The 21,334-nt window shown below is 33.6% G+C and overlaps 1 protein-coding gene across 2 annotated transcripts in view; it reads left to right on the top strand.

Annotated features, from left to right (window-relative positions):
* The first annotated feature begins 47 nt into the window (after nucleotides 1-47).
* LOC110039397 (kinesin-like protein KIN-7K, chloroplastic) overlaps nucleotides 48-21,334 on the top strand; it is an 83,028-nt gene continuing 61,741 nt past the window's right edge. For both annotated transcript variants that reach the window (XM_020744439.1, XM_020744438.1), the window contains exons 1-8: nucleotides 48-733; nucleotides 839-936; nucleotides 5,508-5,597; nucleotides 5,912-5,964; nucleotides 8,412-8,477; nucleotides 8,862-8,915; nucleotides 14,600-14,659; nucleotides 16,428-16,506. In XM_020744439.1, coding sequence (XP_020600098.1) covers nucleotides 390-733; nucleotides 839-936; nucleotides 5,508-5,597; nucleotides 5,912-5,964; nucleotides 8,412-8,477; nucleotides 8,862-8,915; nucleotides 14,600-14,659; nucleotides 16,428-16,506 — 844 coding nt within the window. In that variant the 5' untranslated portion in view covers nucleotides 48-389. The remainder of the gene's footprint in view (nucleotides 734-838; nucleotides 937-5,507; nucleotides 5,598-5,911; nucleotides 5,965-8,411; nucleotides 8,478-8,861; nucleotides 8,916-14,599; nucleotides 14,660-16,427; nucleotides 16,507-21,334) is intronic.

Below are 21,334 nucleotides of genomic sequence, written 5' to 3'. Positions count from 1 at the left end.
CCCCTCTCTCCCTTTCCATTTTCAATTTACTCTCCCTAAGCGCGCGGTCACTCGATTTTAAACTCCACCGTAGTCCCCACCGCCCGCCACGTCATCCTCCCCCACCCGCTTCCAAAAGTGTCTCACCCTCGCATTCATGATCTCCAAGATTCCCCCAGCTCCTATCCTCCGACGGCTTAACTCAAGACTCCTCGGATCTCTATTCGCCGACGACCGGCGGCTCCTCCACTCACCTACATTGCTTGCTTATAAAAGGGGCAAACTCCGCCTCTTGCCTTTTTGCCCTCCTTTAAACTCGAGCATGTGACGTCTGACCAGTTGGTTGCTCCTGCTACTCTTCATCTTTACTTCTCGTTTTGTCTCTCTCCCCTCGTCGCTTTCTCTCATCAATGGCGGGGCCTTCGTTCTGCTCTTCTTCGTCGAGGACGAGGAGCAGCTCGCCTTTCAGCCAGCGAAGGCCCCTCACGAGCTCTCATTCATCTTCGTCTTCGTCGGCTTCGTCTTTTATGAACGGGCGTCTTTTCCCACGCTCATCTCCTTCTTCGGTCTCGTCTCACTTTTATGGTTCTGGTGGGGTAACGAGATCAGTCACGCCGAACCGCGGCCGCTGTGAGTACTCCAGCAACCACGCACCGATCGGTTTTGTCTCGGCCGATGAAAACGTCATGGATGCTGGTGATGCTGTAGGCTCCGGGGATAGCATCACTGTCACGGTCAGGTTCCGGCCGCTGAGGTAAAATGGGGTCGGATCTGGTTAGGGCGTGGTAGATCTGTTGTTTTTTGCATTGAGTGGGATCTTTAATTTGTGCGGGTTTATGTTGTGGATTTTGTTTTGAAGCGAGAGGGAGTTCCAGCGTGGAGATGAGATCGCGTGGTATGCGGATGGGGATAAAATGGCGCGCTGCGAGTATAATCCGGCCACGGCGTATGCATTCGGTAAATATATTTTTCATGGCTTGGAATTTGAATTGCACTCATTAGGAACTCTGAATGCGCTCTGATGAGCGGGAACTAGTTCTAATTTGTGCTTCGCATCCCTGCTTGTGGGATGCAAATTCCGTCATTTTTTTATGAGGCATTTCCTATTGTTTGTGGTGGTACTCGAATGTTTCTCACATTGCAGTCACTTTATCAAGAAATGCAGAACGCGCGCCTTCATGTAAATTATTGTCACAGAAGGGGGCAAGAAAACCAGTTATAACGCCTGCATTTTCTCAATAAAAAAAACATTAGAGAGTTCAATTTAAATAAACTGATAGAAACTTGAGAAAAGCTTCCATTTTTTAGTGCGTTGGCCAAGCAATACTGTGTTATACTGTGCTGTAGAAAAAATACAGTTACTATTATTCACATAGATGTCTGAGTTGCATTCAAGTGCGTTGCTTAAAAGTTAAACCATGGAGGATGTGAAAAGACAATAAAGATTATTTCAGAGGTTACTCAGAAAAATTAAACCTAAGACATGCCTGCATTTTTAAAATGCAAAACAATTCATGAACTTTCCCAAATTTCTTTGAACAGGGAAATTTTACATTGAGGGGGATAAATAATGAATTTTTGGCACTTCGAGGTTGTCACAAAATTATTACTGCTTTCCTTTTTTATTTTTTATTTTTTAGTGATCATATGTTAATTATCATGTCATAAAACATTTTTTGGGATCCTGAAAGTATCGTTTCATCTAGGATTCTAAGTCTTTAGCATGATATTTGTAAGAAAAAAATAACAATTAATACACATCCTTATCAAGAGTATCTAGGTATATTGACCGTATTTCATGTACCAATTGCGAGGCGCTTTCTTGGTATCCATTATAGGTTTGTTGAACATCCTTATGAAAGTCAAATGATTTAAGATATAAATCTCGAGTTGTTTGATGGTCACGGCCTGTGCATGTTTTATAGTTTAAAATAACTTTGTCCTACTGGGGAATTTTCAGAGGCAAGGGATGTTTTAGTTGCCAAGTAAGTAACCTAGGCAAGGGATGTTTTAGTTGTCAAGTAAGTAACCTTCTCTTGAACTTTTTTGCGTTCGATTGTGGATTTAAATTAGGAATGACTCATAAATTTTTCTTTTTCAAATTTATTGTGTTTTTGCAATAGAATCATTCCATTATCTTTAGTACTATCAAAACTATCTATCATATTAAGCTTCAAGTTATTCTCAATAATCTTTCTCAATGTTTTAAAATGCGAAGGCTTGAAGTAAAGCATTTGATATCCATGTAAATTGAAACTTCAACTTGTAAGCGCAAATCATACAATTTTTTTTTAAATTCATTTATTGGAAACATTAAATAATATCATGATAATAGAAGCTACAGAAATAATAAAAATAAGAAATTTTCATACTTAACATAATGCATATTTTTAAATTGTCAATTTTATTTCATCAGTTTAACACATCAAAACATGATCACATATCATTTGTTATGTAATTTTTTTTAATTAATTTTATTATAAAAACAAGAATGATGGAGCAAGCTTAAAAAAAGCTTAAATTAACATAAAAATTACATGTTGTTGAGTTAAAATTAGAACCGTCAAATTATGAGTGGTTCACTATTCAAATTAAGAATACTTAAAAAAATAGGTGTTTGCAGTTGGATGATTGGGGAAGAGAAAAAGATAAATAATCTTAAAAAAACAACAAATATGTGGTAATGTGTAAGTTTAATGTGAAAAGAAAGTGTAGATGTTATGTTATGAATATAATATATTATGAAATAGATGATAATGCATCAATAGCATGATGATCATTTTTTTTTTTGTCTTAAAACTTTTGAATGTGAATCTAGGGATAGATAGGAAGTAATAATTTTATTTTGTTTTGGGTGGCTATCATAATTTTCCTTCTTATGGGGGGTTCTTTGAGGTTTAAGTGTTATTTAAGTGGAGTCAGAAGTCTTACGGATGGTGGATGGCCAAGGAAAATTTTCACTAGTTGGGAATTTATTGATAGATTTTCATCTGTAATTATACTATAATATTATATAACATCTTACATTATGTCATATGACAAGCCACTTAGAGCAAAATATATTTATCAAATTGGTCAGATGAAAAAAACAACATCAAATTTGACAAATAACCTCATTTTTTTTGGTTGAAAATGACATGCTTACCCTTCTCCGCGTTGTGCTCTAAAGCCTACTGTGAATTTGGCCAAATTTTTTAATCTTAATCTTCAAATAACAATTTTTTTATGATTTTTTGTATTACATATGTCATATCAATTGACTTAAATTGGTCGTAAGGTGTTATAAGACAGATTGACATGCCATAATATATTATAATATTTCATATTTTATTTTGTTATGATGCCCTATATTATTATATTCAGCTATCATATTATATTTATTCCTATAGTATTTCATATGACAGCCACCTAGTGTGAAATAGAACCATCAGTTTAGCCAAATGACTTAAGAAACAAGAGAGAAACATATGTTAGTGATTTGTGGAATGGAAATGACTTAAATTGTTATTTATGAGTCTTTTATATAAATTGATTTGTGGAATGGAAATGACTTAAATTTTTTTTAGATTAAAGTCAGTGAACCTAGTGAGGATGTAAAATTATAAGAAACAAGAAAGAAACATATGTTAGAGTTTACAAACCTTATATATAGTTGATTCACACTCTAATTTAAAGGTTGACTGCAAAGTTATTGATACCGAAGTTAACCCAAACTATAATAGAATTGGAAATATTATTGCTAAAATTCCAAAATATTAAAATGAAGTCTCTTCAAAGCTGGAAATTAATGACACCAAATACAAATAACATCCTAAGATGAGAACGCATGTGGTGGAGTACAAATGGAAGTAGGATGGTGTAGGTTGGGGGTTGCGGGTCAGCCGTGAGCTGGGGAAAAGGTGTTGGGACAGGAGTTGGAACATGGGCAGAGGGTGGCGATTGGAACAGGAAGGTTGAAGAGGGTCTGACGGCAAAATGTTTGGGTCGCAGGATGGATTGCAGGGAACAAGTAGGGTCGTGGGATGGATTTTAGGCAGTAGGTAGGGTCATGGGATGGGTTTTAGGCAACATGTTGGGCGTGGGATCGAATGAATTTTAGGCAACATGTTGGGCGTGGGATGAATTCAAGGCAGTAGGTTGGGCGTGGGATGAATTCAAGGCAGTAGGTTGGGCGTGGGATGAATTCAAGGCAGTAGGTTGGGCGTGGGATGAATTCAAGGCAGTAGGTTGGGCGTGGGATGAATTCAAGGCAGTAGGTTGGGCGTCGGATGAATTCAAGGCAGTAGGTTGGGCGTGGGATGGGAATTGCTACACATTAGTAAGGTGAAAGGGGGTTGTGCTTGTGGGCAGACAACAAACAAATAAGGGGAATAGTTAGAGGATAACTTGCCCTATGGGAGCGAGTTACAATCGGAGTATCCCTTGAACCTTTGAAGAAGTTCACCACTTCAGACGTGTTACAACCTGAGCACTTTCTCGTCTTCAGATACAGCCTTAGAAAACAACTGATGACGACAGGCTGGACAAATTTCTCAAACACAAAAACTGAACCTTAAAACCAAATAACAACATATTTATAATAAACTAAGATAATTAGGAGAGGGGGAGGAGAAGGCGACAACCCTTCAACCCTAATTAGGGTCGGCCATCTTAGCCTCTCTACTGAAGTATAAATAATTCTTGAAGTGCTATAGAAAAGCACATGGGTGGCATTCTTAAATTATGTTTTTTTTACTTTTGCAAACCACTCCAATCATGATAAATTTACTAAATATTTGATTCCAATTAGGAGTCCTCATTAGTGCTTTTTTTGGCCGCCTTGCGTAGAATCTTTCATTAAAAAGCATTTTATATCGAAGAATATATAATATGTTTCACATAAAAAGCTTAGGATAATAAACATTGGCTTACTTATTATTACATTTAAACATTTGATCAATCACACTTAAGTTGTCATGAACATATCCATATTAGTTTTAATGGTTAGAGTATATTATTATAGTAAAAATGATTTCTATAATTCTGGTAAGAGTACACAAGATTAGTTTTTATTTTGAGTATATCAGGCACATGTTGGGGCGCATCTTAGGTGTCTTTGTGCTTGACACATATTTTTTGGCTGCGAGAAGCTTTTATTTTTATGCGTTTCATCGGTACCACATCTTTTGTTGAAATATACATTCATGCAGTGTCATAGTTTTTTTTGGTAACGCCCTTGTATTTTCATTTCTGGCTAGTTCATTAACTATTCGTCTCTTACCACTTGCAAATATGCAATAGTCATTGGTGGCAAACTATGAATAAAACAGCTTTAAAATATAGAACTAACGGCTTTCCTTAAACTCTGTTAGTTTATTGTCATATTCGTTTTCCTGTTTTACAGCTTGTTCCTATTAAAATTGATTTCCATTACTTGACATGATCATTTTATGTTATATTCTTGAACATTATATTGACCTTATGCTAGTTTTTTATAAATGCATGCACTCTTGACAATTATATTTATCTTGCCACATTTCTGTGTTTAGACAGAGTTTTTGGCCCTTCCACAACATCTCAAGTGATTTATGATGTTGCTGCTCGGCCTGTTGTAAAAGCAGCAATGGAAGGCATTAACGGTGAGTTCTACTCTTCATTTTAGTCTGAGTTGATTCTTTTATGAATCACCATAAATTTCAGGTTCTTTGAACTTCGAATCACAGTTTTAGTAAACCAAGTTGCACAGGTATTAAAAGAGAAGTCTTCAGTGTTAGGGATGTCTCAATTTCTGCAATTGTTGTAATCATAGAACGTTTTTTTAGTCCTTTGTGTTATATATGCCGTCATCATGGCTGTCTATGAAATCTTTTTGGTCATGTTCTCTTTTCAAAGTTTATGGCCATTATTTATTTGACTTAACAACTCTTATACTTGTTGTTCTTCTGAATTGTAGGAACTGTTTTTGCTTACGGTGTTACCAGTAGTGGAAAGACCCACACGATGCATGTAAGCCAACCTTTTTTTAGAATATTTATGATTGCAATATTTTTTGTGGAAGAAATGAAATTAAAAAAACTTTAAAATTTTTTATAACTATACTTAAAAGCCTAGCTTCCATATGTTTATATATGTACCTAGTACAACAAATAAACTATCTAGTATGAAAATTTTGAGCTATGTCAAACATATTGTGTTTTTTATTGTTAGATTTTCTTTTTCCGTATTATATTTTTGATGCGTGTTAGAAAATTCACAACGATAGAGTAATGAATTATTGTTTTAGCAATGCACGAGAATTCAACATACACTCAAATAATAAAAATGACATGGAGAGACACTAGAAGTTCTACCGTGGGAAACTCGGAAGGGGATAAAATCTTGGGGCTCATCCTAGTCAGAAATAATCTATTTTAGCTTGATGTGTACATGTACAAGGCCTTGTTCCACAAGTCGGAAATGTTTACGCAGTTGTAGTTTTCGTATGTAGAATTTGTTGCGCAATAGTCAGGAGCGGTTGTTGGAACTTCATTGCACCGCCTTCGAAGTGCATCTTTGTGCTGTGTTTAGTACGAAGTGTTGCTTCGTAGAATGCTTCATTGCTCTGCACTTTGAACAACGGTTCTTTACTTGGCAATGTTGATCGTTACTTTAGATAACACTCTTACTTCACAATGTTGGTCGTTACTCTGCACATCATTTTGCTACTCCGAAATGTTGGGGATTGTTCAACAAGTTGCTTCGTTGCGGTCTACAGTGGTCGGTAAGCAGCGGTCTACAGTGGTCGACGACTACAGGAGCGGGAAGCATTTTTCTGATCTTCAACGCTTAACATTGAACTTCACTCATCTCTCAATCTTTCTCCGAGCTTAGGTCTTAGTCCTCTTTCATGGAGATTGTAGGGCTCTATTTATAGAGTCTAGGAGAGGTCTCTCCGCAAATATTAAAAAAATATGCATCACTCCATCAAATGACATTTGCTTTTCTTAATGGTGTCAGAATTAAGTGATCTTGGGCTTGTTGGATTTGTCTCTTCGTGATGCTAGATTTGACTATAAGGTTGTCAAAATTGGAATTCTTTTGACCTTCTAATTGGGTATTAAATGCTATTAAAAATAGTTTAACAGCTCAATCTGTGCTTGATTTGATTGAAATCAGATCAACTTTGGTGTCATTGTGTTTGTCTCATCGAGCCGGTCAATTTGATTATATGTTTGTTGAAATCAGAGTTTTGGATAATTTTTATTTAAAACTTGAACGTTCCTTGCTAAAAAAAATGTTCGAGATTCATCACACGTCTTGAGAATCATGTTAGTAGATGAAAATTTGTTGATGGCATATCAATTTTCATTCAATATAGGAAGAAATAGCTGTTAGGTAGCTGTTCAAACGAGAAAGATTCTAATTTGGTTTGATCCGATGGGATAATGATTAATTGAACACATTGGCTTTTCTATCTTTATGCTAATTTGTAATTGCATTGCTTTATTTTATGTTGTCATTATTGTTATCACACACGTTGCATGCAATACTGACATATCAGTAGGAGTATCGATGGAGGCATATAAGAAGTGAACCATGGGGACAAGTTTGAATTTAGCCATTAAATTACTACTCTTTGTTGAAGGTTTGATCTTGATGGTGTGGGTGAAATCTTCAACTGCACTGCCCTTAATATTGTTGAATTCAACATTGGAAGGAAAATTATTGATGTAGTAGTTGTTTAAATTTGAAGGTTCTTTCTGATTATGATTGACAAAGATTGATTTTTAATATTCATGACCATTTTAATAATACCGCTAACTAGATCTAATGGCGACCCATTACCAGCTAGGCCTTTAATGAGGCGCAATATGTATGATGGTACGATGGAATTGATGAACATTTAGAGAACAAGCACACTTTTGAGTAATTTATCTGAATTAACCCTCGAATGTGTTAGTGAATTCTTCCACCGCAGCATGTGGATGATGCATTGATTCATTCTTTATGCACTGTTCGTTCATAATCAGTGGACATCTATAAGGTGAACTAGCAAATATTAGGAAGTTTTGACTCTCAGAGAAAGCACGATCAATCTGTGTAGTCAAGGTCAAGTTAACTCTAAACCCACTGGTGCACTAGTTGAAGCATATCATTAAAGTCCTATCCTGTTTTTAATGTGAGCTGTCTTTTTGCTGCTCGATCTGGCTCTGTAGAGTGGGCGGGTTGCTAATGTTCAATTAATATGCTGTACATTTTATTGGTAAGCGTCAGACTAAATTAGTGGTTCAGGGGAAACATCTGAGCTTCCTTTCTGCAGTTGTGCGCATGTTTGGGTTGAATTCTGCAGAATGTTTAGAAATAAATATGTTGACTCGGTTTTTTGATCGGGGAAACTTTTTGAGATGATCATGTCTGTGCTTATACACATCTATCCATGTTGATTTGCTTTGTTTCATATTTTCATTTTACAGGGTGACCAAAATTGTCCAGGTATCATACCATTGGCCATCAAGGACGTGTTCAGCATTATTCAAGATGTATGTTAGTTCTTTAATGCTTAGCTTTGTTATATTCTTTTTACCATTTAACATTTTGGGATGATAATGTAATCCATGCCTGTATGCATAGTGGAAATCCTATGCTTTGATTGCCAATAACTACCTCCAAATCCCATTTGAAACTGTTTTCTTGAACTTTCCTTGTGTAACTTTGACTGAAATTTCATGTTTTTGCTTTTATTTCTGTTGTTTTGGTTGTTTATTTTTTAGTGCTTTCATGTTACTGCATCCGAACTCTGTTCAGATCTGTTTTCTCTGCCTTTTGTTACTTAATTTTGACGAATATTTCATGATTTTGCTTCTATTATCGCTTTTTTTTGGATCCATTGATTCTTTTTTGTGCTTACAAACCGTGTATTGCAGACTCCAGGAAGAGAGTTTTTGCTCCGTGTCTCATACCTTGAAATATATAATGAGGTAACTAATGCTTCTTTTAACAAAATATACCATCATATTACTTATGCGTATCTGCTATTACCTCCTACTATTACCTCCTACGTAAAATTTTCAACTTAAACATCTACTTTGTTGCTTCACTTAATAGCAATCTGTTGGACATTTATGCATTTTTGAATTTAAAATACCCCATATCAATGAAAAAAAAAGGCAAATTTATCTATAGTAGTATTTGTGGCGTTTTGGACGAAAGTGGGGCAGGCGAAGTTGAAATTTATGGTCCATACTTTTGATATTTGATTATTAAAAATTTACACGCCAGGTTTGATAGGTGGGTTTCTCCAACATCTTGGCACACCAGGGGTAGATCTCATCTTTTGATGCAAGTTTCAAATATGAAAATCAAATACCTGTTATTTTTAATACTTTGAGGTTTATTTTGGATTTGTAGTTGATAAATTTGTTGAGACAGATTGTTGAATTGGCCCATAATTATTTTCCAAGACCCTATCTTCCTATTTATGAACATTTAAAATTTTATTCAGTCAGCACAATTTTCGATTGCGTGTACTAGATTTTATTGTTACCCTAAGTGCAATAAGTGACATAAGTAATGAAATTGATTAAGTTTTATAAAGAGGAAATTAAGAAAATGGTCGATGAATGTAAGTATATAGGTTAATTTTTAATGTTGATGGAATTTTAATAGCTTTCTAATTTGAAATGATATTTACTTTAAGAATAGCAATAAAATTATCTCATCATGGTTAGGCATATCCTAATCATTTTTGTTCAAATTTATGAAAATGTCCACTATTTAAATCACCATCTAAAATATCCTACATTTGGTTATACTTACAGTTGCAATATTGTGATGAGATGCATCGAAGACTTGTAGTTGATGCACCCCAAAGATTGAATTTGATGAGCTAAAAATTTAAATACAATTTTTTTAAAAAGCAAACAACATAGACACCATGACATACATTATTATGTTTCAACCAGGATTTGGTGTTATCAAGGGCACAACGTGGCTCCAACTTCTTAAACATCTCCTAGAGGGCTTCCATCTCCTGGGCATTGCTTAAGTGAGCTCCTTGGGACAAGATGACTTGTGCTCGTGTGCTTGCCTCCACAATTTAAAACTTTTTAATTATTTTGCAAAGCATACATGACCATATTACCAGATGAAAAGCTACAATTCGAATGATGTTGAAAAGTATTTGGGATGACAAAGCATGGAAACTATTTTATAGTTTTCAAACATTTTTAAGGAGGACAGTCGATGCACATGCATTGAGATTCATTGGGGCATCACCACTTGAAATCTAAGAGGCATGATGATTACATAGAATTAGAGTTTTCATACACAAATGCTCATAATCAACATCATATTTGATAACCTTAAAGAAATCGTATGATGCCAAAATCGATATGAAAATAAGATGATAAGAAATACAACACAATTACTAGTAATTTTATAGAAGTCAGAAATTTAAAATACAACAAACTAAGAACAAATAACAATGGGAAATACTAGGAATACTGTGTAGGTCGTGTTGGTTAGGGTTTGGACCTCCAACATGGCGGCGACTAGCAAGCTAGAAGGGGAGGACAACAAAACAATTGTTGTCTCTGGGCTGCAGCGACAGGTTGGACACAGAAAATCTGAATCAGTATGGACATAAGGTGAGAAGAAATATGACACAACCACTGGTAATTTTATAGAAGCAAAGAATTGAAAATACAACAAATTGAAATCAAATAACAATGATAAATATTAGGGGTTATGTGTAGGTGGTGCCAATTAGGTTTGGACCTTCGGGGTGGTGGTAAGCATGCGACTAGCAAGCTGGAAGGAGATGATAACAAGACAACTGCTGTTCCTGGGCGGCGACAACATTTGAACATAGAAAGCAACAAGTTTCCTATTTTCTAGGAGGCGACAACAAGACAACATTGAAGGAGATGTGGGAGAGATGGGGAAAAGGACAGAAAAAAAATATAGGAAGGATAAACATCACCTGGACACCAAGATACAACCAAAACACCACTCTAACCTTAGGATGCAACCCATAGATGGAGAATTAGATTTCAATGATTGTCCCAAAGCAAATTACGAAAAAAACTGAACCATAAATATCAATAAAAGTGAATATATATTCTTAGATATTTAAGAGTGGGCTCCCTCTTGAAAAGAGACTTCACTCCCAAGACTAGAGGGCCGACCGAACTTGAATAACCTTGGATCAAACCTCTCCAGGTATATAAGACGGCCGCGTCAGGGTATTTTGGGAATATTGCTGTATTTAGTCCATTAACAAGTAAGTTTAACTCAAGTATGTACGTTGTATCTTATCATATGATTTATAAGGGTTATAAATTTGGGCATCAATGCACCCTTTTTTATTCATTAACTTTCATGATGTCCTTTAAAATTCTCCTTTATTTAAGCTATGCAGCAGGCAGGGCTGATGGGATTACTAAATCTCATATTTAGTGGAGCATTTCTACGAACGATACTATACTAATTAATGGATTTCTAAGCGAACAAAAAATTTTAAACAAATTAATAGCCAAAGAATTGTACTTGTGAAGGACGTTAATTGAGTTCCATTCACTATTTGGATGAAGTGTCTATTGTAATTGTGGATTTCTCGCTTAGAAGAATGTTGACGCTTCTTAAAGTTTATTATGGAGAGCAAAGAGTAACTGTTTTAGTTTAATTTTCCACTTTAAAGAAAATGATGCTTATGTTGGGGGTAACAAATCGTGGGTAGGTGTGGTTGCCTTGGGAGAGGTAAATATGAATAACAAACCATTTTTTGTGAACACTATAGATTTTTGTATGAGTAACAGCATGGCAAAAAAAAATAGTAGCAAAGGCTGGAGTTGAATTGTGGATGTGGAAAGTGTGATGGATTTATAATGTTTTGATTATTGAGAATGTCCCGACCACTTGATCTGGGATTTTGGAGTTTTCAAAACAAGAACAAGTAACTGTAACATAAATTAAATTTAACACTATATTTCTAAATAACAAATAAAATAAACCTTATATATATTCTTAAAATTTTTTAAAATGTGAAAACAATGTAAGAACCATAAATCTATCAAGCATAAGCAAATGATTAAATAAATTGTTCTAACTAACCCAATGTGATAATTATCGTTCTAAATCACCATAATTTGAAGGAAGAGAAGTAATATATATGTTAATCATTTTATCAAGCTATAAAAGAATTATAAGATAAATTGAGTAATTTTCAGTGCAAAGTGCGAAAATAGTCCCCTGACTATTTACATGGGGTCATTTTTGTCTTAGAGCTTATTGAAGTGTCAAATTGATTCCCAAATTTTTTAAATTGGGATTCTAATAGTCCTCCATAGGGACTATTTTAGTCCCAATTTAAAGAGCATGGGGACCGACTTGACACTTCTATAAACTCATGGACACAAATGATCCCATATAAATGATTGGAGACTTTTTTGGCACTTTACTCATATTTTGAATGACAATTATTGCAATAAATGCTGTTTAAACTTTTCAAATGCCATAAACTTTTGGAATTAGAACTTCATCTTTACTTTTAAAGATTTAAAAATTTTATGAACTATACATATCTTAATTTTTACTTATAGTAATATAATTAGAACCTTTATCAAATGAAAGTTTCATGTTAACTTTTATGTCTATCATTTATTATTAATTTAGTTAGATGGAAGTTTTTTAATTTATGAGAAGATTTTTAGGTAAGAAAACTATAATATTAGAATTTTTTTTATCATTTTGCAAAATTGTACTTTAATCATCATATTAAATTAAGTTGGAAACATTTAACCAGTACAATGAACTTATATTTACTTTTATAATTTATAAATTAGAAAGGATTTCACATTTTGATTAATTCTAGTCCAAGTTTGTGTTCATGTAAATCATGTAGTTCTCGCTAGTTGTTTTTAAACTTGCTCGCTAGTTGTTTTTAAACTTGCTAAGGTTATTCCATTAGTCATATAATAATTAACAACCATTTAAGTTCTAGTATCTTGTAATTCAATCTTGTATATACCATCTTCTAAGCAAGCTATCCGTTAGTCACAAAACAATGTTATCTTTAATATTAGGGCCGTTTGGGACAGCTTATTTGGTGCAGTGACGTTTTAAAAACACACCCGGTATGTTTAGGTAAATAGCATTTTGGCAACTTCTGCATTTTCAAAACGCTGAAAAAAACGTTTTCACACCGCATCTATCTAGGTGTGGTGGTATTTTCTGGTTGTGGTCTAGCTTTTCCAAAAAAAAATAAAAATTTGTAATAGCTACCACGTCTAGCTTATCAGCAGATTATTTTTAATCAACTTATCAACATATTATTCAATAAGCTACAACTGCCCCAAACAGATCTTTAGTTTCTTATGCAATCCCTAAATAAATATCCTATGAATCACTTCACATATATAAACTTTTTTTTAGTGAAAATAAGCTCAAATTAAGCTTAATTTTAGTTATGATTTTGGAATTCATAGCTTGACTATTAAACTTACACTTTTCATTATGCTTTTGCTTGTGCTCACTCCATTTTAATTTAGAGAAAGTATGATTTGATCGTAAATTCCCAATGTAGGCATTATTAATGATGATCACATGATATTAACAATGTGGACCATAAAACAAGGAATATTATAAATCATGAATACAAATAATTTGCAAACTCATTCCAAGATTTTCTACTATTATTAATCTTCTAAAATTTGCATCTCAAAATAGCCATTTAACCATCCAACACAACTTGATAATAAGGGTATTACCTTCCAATAGAAATAGGCGACGCAACCCTCGTCAAGCTCGAGCCTCTTAGGAAACCCAAGCATTACTTTCTAACTAGTTTGCTTTCAACAAAGATATCTAAGTGAAAAATAAGTTTACTTTCCTCACAGAAGCATAAGGAAAGCAAAATCTAATTAAGTTTACCGCTCGGCCTATATCTCCATCGCCCCCCTTCTCCCGCTCTCTATTTCATACTTTTTTTCCAAAAGTTGCTAGAATTGTTCATCCCTCCGACGAGCGAACCGACTAGTCATTTCAAAGTCTTTCAATTTTAATCTTTTAATTAAATAATTAATACTGGAAAATAGAAGTTAATTTAAATAATAATAGTTATATAAATTTTATTGTTTGTTGAATTTTTAATTTAAATTTAATAAAAATACTTTATTTTAGTAAATTTTGGGTTATTTATCATATGGGAATAATCTGGCACCGTGGAAATGCTATGTAGATAAAGAAAACATGGAGATTAAGAAGATTGAACGAATGAACATATTGGAGGAAAGAAGGTGATAGGTTGAGAGAAAGAACCGATGTTGTCCCAAGGTGAATCAAATCTTAGAGCGGATGTCAAGATAAAGTCTTTCTTTATCCCGTCATCAATTATTTGAACACAACTTATTGCGTGCTATTTAAAATAATGACAAAACATATAAAAAAAATGGTAAATGACCATTTTACCTTTCGTAGCAGATAAAATTACAAAACAAATGACTAGTTATGAATATCTTGCACAAATTTGAATTAATATTATAACTATAATTTTTAGTACCTCATAATACTTAACCTTTACATATTTTGTTTTTAAATGAGCTTAGTACTTGTTTGTTCTTCTGCCTTTTTTTGTTGATTTTCTGCTAATTGTTCTGCTTTTTAGGTTATAAATGATTTGCTTGATCCTACGGGCCAAAATTTGCGTGTTCGAGAAGATGCCCAGGTTTGATTCTTAAATGCTTATTTAATTATAAGCCTTTAATGCAGCTTGTGTATATCTGTTTTATTTGATCTACTTGTTGCAACCTGTGTAGATTTTTTAACTGTCTCTGTTTATCATTACATAATCCATATAGAAGATTCACTAAATGTTGGTACTTCTTTTTTTGCAAATTTTACTCTGGTCCACAAGTTTTCCGTTTATAGTATGTTCTAATGGTCAACAGACAACAGCTGGTGCTATGTGCGTTCTGTGGCTATTATTTTCTTTCTCTATGTTCAGAAGTATTAAATGTTCATATTTTCGTCTGAATATAATAATGGCTGCACATAATTGATTTAAAATGGCCCCTTTTGTTCAAACTAGTGATTGATTTTGTGTAGAAGATGGATCAAATTGAGGTTCATTTTGCATCGTTAGTTCTACCTAACATGAGAAATTATTTTGGATCAATTTGGCCACACAAGAACAATAATGAGGTTGTCTTGGAATTGAGATTAATTTTTAAGTAAATGTTTATGTTTAATTTGCTATATTTGATTTCTTTTTAGTTTCTAATTTTAGAATCTAATCTACGTAAATTAAGAGTTGATCATTGAAGACATAGTTCTTTTTTATTTAGTTAAACTATAATATTTTTATTTGCTGCAAATATGCTTCTATTTTTCCTTAATTTTTTATCACATATTTTCAAATGCACTCTCCTCCAGATCAAATTCTAAATATTTATTCAAATTTCAGATTTGAAATATTTATTTAATTTTCAAATGGCTTTAGGTTATCTATATATATATATTTCTATTTTTATATAAATATAAATAAAATTTATTTCTTTGTAAAGTTTAAGATTTTTTATCAACCTTTTAATTCATATATTCTTGAAATTGTATTTCTTACCACGATCTCACAATTTTTAATTTAATAATTCATAAATTTAAACTAAAATAATTATTTTTAAAACTGAAGCTAAAAGCTTCCTGTCTCGCCGTCCCTCTGCTGGTTTGTACACTCACCGCCCATGAGAGAAACCTTGTAGTGCGATCTGCGGTCGTTACTTTTGTTGCGCATGTCGTAATACCTACCGTACATGTCGTTTCGCAGTCAGCCCACCGCCTGCTCCTACCGTTTAGCTTGTACTCCTGCGCGTTGCTTGCTCGGCCCGCACTCGCTACAGCTGCTCTGCCTCCGCACGCGACCTCGTTCCTTCTGCACGCGGCGCTCGTCCTCATTGTTCGTCCATGCACTCTCGCGCATGTTTTTCTTTCAGGATTCAAGTGATTGGAAAACCTCGCTCCCTCCGTCTCCTATTAGCGGAACCGATTAGCGTCGCTTTTAAAATTATTAAACCTCGCTAGGCGGAACATTATAACAAAATAGCGTATCGCAAGCATTTGTGACTGAAATAAGGTTATCCGCATTCCGCAGCTTTGTTTGGTGCATTTGGCGAGGAGAAAGATGAATTTTAACTAAGTTTACAATCCATGGCATTAGGGTTGTTTAAGTAACGTGGAAATAACTTATCATGGTGAAAATGTCTTAGTTGTTAGATGTTCTGTAAATAATTTAACGGTATTTTATTTTATGTATAATAAACGAATGAATGCTGTTTCTGTTGATATGGAAAGCTTATTTAGTTTTGCCTTCTTATTTGAACTTTACATTTTGGGACGCTCTATAGATATCATTTTAGGGTCAGCTTTACCTTCTTCTTATATTTGCTTGTACTTTATTGCTTGAGGTCTCAACCTTGACTAGCAATAAGACATTGTAGGGAACTTATGTAGAGGGCATAAAAGATGAAGTCGTTCTATCTCCTGGTCATGCACTTTCTTTCATTGCTGCTGGAGAAGGTATGCAGATTTCCTAACACATTTCATTTTTTTCAGCGCTTTGTCATATGTTTTGTGAACTGCCAAGTGGATATTTTAAAGCTGTAATGCATGAGAGTGTTTAGTTGTTTTCGGTGATAACTGATAAAGGGTCATGTACACCAGCTTAGATTTCTTCATTATTGGATTATTAATGCTGTTCTGCTGAGTTTTTTTGTCTTATTAATTTTGAATATTCATGTGCTTGTCATTTGTTTTGTATTTAGCTATTGTTATTGTTTTTTCTCATTTTTGAATTTGTTTTTAATAAAGTAGAAATGCAATGAGAAGCTCCTCAACCACTGCAAGAAGCATTGGCCTCTGTTGGGATCATTTTTTTATTTTTAAAGAATAGTAAAAATGGTACTTTAAGTTTATTTATTCACTTATTTCTAATGGGGATGTGGAAAAGCATGATGATTGCTGGTATGAATTCTAGGCCAGGCCTGGATGCGTGGTGGTGATGATTGAGCCTCATAGTACAGAGGTGGATTGGAGAGTGATGTGAAACACTTAAATATGAATATGTAGAGGAAATCAATTTATTCATAAGATAAAAGTACATCCATAGTTCTATGGATGAGCTACCAAGCTCTCCGTAGGATAGAGACCACCAAGTCTGATTCTAAACTAACCATTAAAGCAACTGTTTTCCAAGCACTTCCTCTTACATGACCTTATATTATATGCGTCTCTCCACATACAAATAATAATAAAAAATACAGTAAAGGGTTGATCAAAACAATTTAGTTGAAAAATAATTTGCCAAATTGACTCTTTAAATTGCCTAGATGCCAAGGCTGGCCACTCCTTTGAACCGAATTTGTAATTGTCTTTTGATTTTCCTTTCTTTGACTTTAAAATTCCCAAGCTTGCATGGTTTAGCACCTCTTGAAATGATGCCTCCTTTCCATGTTTTCTTTTCCTTTGGTAGCTTGGGATGGCCAAGAATGTTGGAGATGACACTTGGTATCTCTTTATGCATGTGCCAACTGAAAGAAAACTAATTATGCTTCTTGAAAACGTTCATTTTGTCTTGAATTTATTACATTAAGCCACCTTCAAAAAAAATATTTTCCAAGCATGAAATTTAAATTTTATAGCACGCGACATTCATGTTCAGCAATGACTTGAAAACCCTCGTTTTGCTTGATAACCTTCGGCTCACTTTCATTACCCTGATGGAAGGATAAATATGATATGAATATGGACTCTAAAATGATAATTAATACTATAAATAAAACTATCCATATGATAACCTATTGCAAGACACCTTACAACTGTACAATTAATTTCTTGTCACTGGTCAACATCTTCATGGCTAAGAAAAAAACAAAAGCAAAGCAGGCGTTGTTGCCAAATCTAATTGCGTCTAGGCGGATGAAAAGGTTTTTTGTTTGATTTATGCATGTGGGAGATGTATGTAAATAGTTGTAGTGATTGCAAAGGCAATTGCTTCGATAGAGGAGGAAGAAATAGCTTCGGTCATGCCTTGCAAATTCTTTTGAATTGTTCTTATGTGTTATTGAAGTTGAGGACTACCGACATTGTCCCAATCAAGAGCCATTGAGCTGACTTTTGATGTCATCCTCAACAATTCTTTATTGCCCCAACAGATTAGTGCACAACATTTATTTTTCTAATTTTGAAATAATAAATAAATAAAAATATAGATATATTTTTTTATTTCATGCCAGAATATACAAAAATTAATACGAACAGTAAGTATGATTCTAAATGTTCCTTTGGTTAAAGCTTGAAGTTGGAATTGAATTTGTTGCTCTTTTAATTAATTATTTTAACATCTTGGAATATATTTTGCTGGGTTGTGAATTTCTTTTATTGCCATTTGGTATTTTCTTTTGCAGTGTTATTTGTGTTGTTCTAAACTAATGTTCTAAAACCAAAGCCATCTTAAGAAACTTTCTATGTCATGATCAAATTGCTTTAAAGGTTAAAAAATGAAGGTTTTTTATGACTATGAACCAAAATTGATTTTTAGTGATTTTATATCTAGACAATCTAATCTTTGAGATTAGTTTTTAAAGAAAATTAGTGTGATCGTGGGAGGAACCAAATGCCATGACTTGGTCTGATAACTTAGAATTAACCAAGTTAAGAACTTTGGTCTCAATGTTTTAATATTTTATTTACTTTCCACAATTTTCAAAACTTCTAATTTTTAAAAGTATCGATAAAAAATCACAAAATACACTAAATAAAATTTTAAATCATCCAAAAACAACAACATAGTTTGCAATTAAAATATCTCAACCAACACACAACAATATCACTACTTTGAAGTAAATAGTACAATAGCTACACACACAACGCAAAACATAATGTCTATCCACAATAGTCCTATAAACTAAATCCCTTTTGTCAAATATATCAATCTACAATTTTTTCTATAAGCAACAATTGAATTCAATTAGTAAGCTATTTCGATTTTATTTGGCGTTAAATTTGTATGTAAATATTATGCTTGAATGTTCAAAAAAGAAATGCAGTTAATTAATTAAGCTGTACACTTTCATTTAAAATTTAACTATTTCAATTTTAATTTAAATATTTACCTTTCTTAGCATATTTAAGAAGTCATATTATGATTACCTTCATATCCGAAGGTATTCTCAAAGTTGTACGCATAGGTACCCCTAAAATTTAACACCCGATGATACGCCTTTATCATTTATATTTCTTTTTTTTTTGCACGAGTACATTGCTATTCTTGTCGGTACCATTTGAGGGTAATCTTGAATGACATAAGCCTTGACATTTCATTTCTTTAAAATTACTTTCTCTTAAAGTCATTGAACAATCATTTTCTATTTTTTCCATTTCAATGATTCTCTTAACTTACAACATACATAATTATAAGTGCACTTATCGTGGTCTGTTGGTAGAGCAGCCTCTCTGAAAGTCGTAAGTCCCTTCAGGTCACAGGTTTGAATCCCTTCGTGTGTAGGGTGCGACACTCGAATATTTAGCACACCTAGGGATGACCAGAGCTTGTCTAATAGCTTTCAAACATTCCTTTCTTATTTAAAAAAAAAAACATACATATAATTACAAAAGTTGGTATCGGAAGCCATGATGATAATCTTTATTTAATAAAACAAAAATTTAATACTCGCATTTGCTTTAAAAGACCTCTTTAGAAGCTTAATCCTGTGATTACTTCTTTTTACCATCACCTCTTTTTTGGCTCAACTTCTTTTGTCCAATTCACAATCCAAAACCTTAATTCATTAAATAAAATTTTCTTTAATCACAATTTAAATTAATAGCATCTATTTAATTTAGAAAATAAACGCCCAAATTTTACCTTAACCAAGTTTGGTCGGATCAAACTCTCTCTGAGCTAAAATTTTTATATCTTGAATCCTGATTAAATCAAATTTTGTATTAATTGTATATATATTCATTAAATAACTTAATCAAATCCTAACTTTCTTTATCCTCTTCTACCGCTTGTTAAAGCTTCAACTCTGCCTCTCACGCACGAGCCACCTCCCTTTTCTTCTTCCCTCGAGTGTGGCTTGACTTCAACCTTCACGGCGAGTCGGCTTCCTCGTCTTCCTCCTCTTTCTTTGTACGTGAGTCACTATATCCCCTTTTTTCTCCCCTTCCTCTACACGCAAGGCTCTTTATCCCGTGTTCCTCCTCTTCCTTTGCATGGAAGGCTCGGCTTCCCCTTGCTCGCACTCGACTCCGCCTCCTCCTTTATGCTTCCTTCGATTAGGGCATGATGTTGCCTCTTTCGACAATTCGAGCTTCAAAGCTTTTTGCGCCTGCAATCGGTGATTTCTTTCCTTCCCTATCTTCTTCATCTTTTTATTATTTATTCTTCCTTCGCTCGATCACTCTACTCTTAAGCTCACTTTCCCAGTTTCGTTGGTTCGAAAAAAAACACATATGACTCTTAAGCCCAACTATAATGATGTTTATCTCACAGTGTCAATTCAATTATTATTTATTTGTTTGTTGATTAATAACTTACAGTAATTACACCAAGTGTAGTTACATGTTGGCTTGATCTGATCTTAATTTGTGTTTGATTCAAGTCATTAGTTTTGGTCTTTGCTTGAATGGTGTTGGAAAAATTATTAAATTTTTAGTTTTTGTTTTAATCGAAGCTCAGTTCTATTTATTGATGTTTCTTATTTCATGGTTATGCCCTATCGTTATGCCCTATCAGTCCTCCCAACTAATCAATTCATTTTAGTATTTTGCTTTTGTTTTTGAAATAATAAATTCATAAAATACCAAATGTATTTTTATTTGATGATAATAAATAAAGGAAAATAAAACAAAATAAAATAAGAAATGATGCAAGTGATTCGAACAACCTTTTAATTAAAGTTTGTTGATGGAATTGAATTCATTATTTTTTTAAATGATTATTTTGACAACTTGGAAGGCACTTTATTAGCTTGAGAATATTTTTCATTGTTTAATAATATTCATTTTTGAGTAATATTTGCGCTGCTTTTAATTAAAGCTTCAAAATGGGAACGATATTACGTAAATGTTTTTATATCGATCAAATTTCTTTAAAGTAAAATTGCACATCTTTCATTCATATAAGCCACTGTTTTAGTTCATGAGGTATTTAGTTATTATTGATTTGGCCTCAAGCACTTTGGCCTTTGTTCGGGATTGGCTTTACGATATTTTGATTGCTTTTGAGCGGGACCAACTTTAATTGTTGGTTGGTTCCATCTAATCTTTATTTTGGCTATATACAACTCTTTCTCTCTCTCTCTCTCTCTCTCTCTCTCTCTCTCTCTCTCTCTCTATATATATA

The sequence above is a fragment of the Phalaenopsis equestris genome, unplaced genomic scaffold (genome assembly GCF_001263595.1).
Source record: "Phalaenopsis equestris unplaced genomic scaffold, ASM126359v1 Scaffold000002, whole genome shotgun sequence".
Taxonomy (NCBI): Eukaryota; Viridiplantae; Streptophyta; class Magnoliopsida; order Asparagales; family Orchidaceae; genus Phalaenopsis; species Phalaenopsis equestris.
This window is presented reverse-complemented; position numbering and strand designations above follow the sequence as displayed.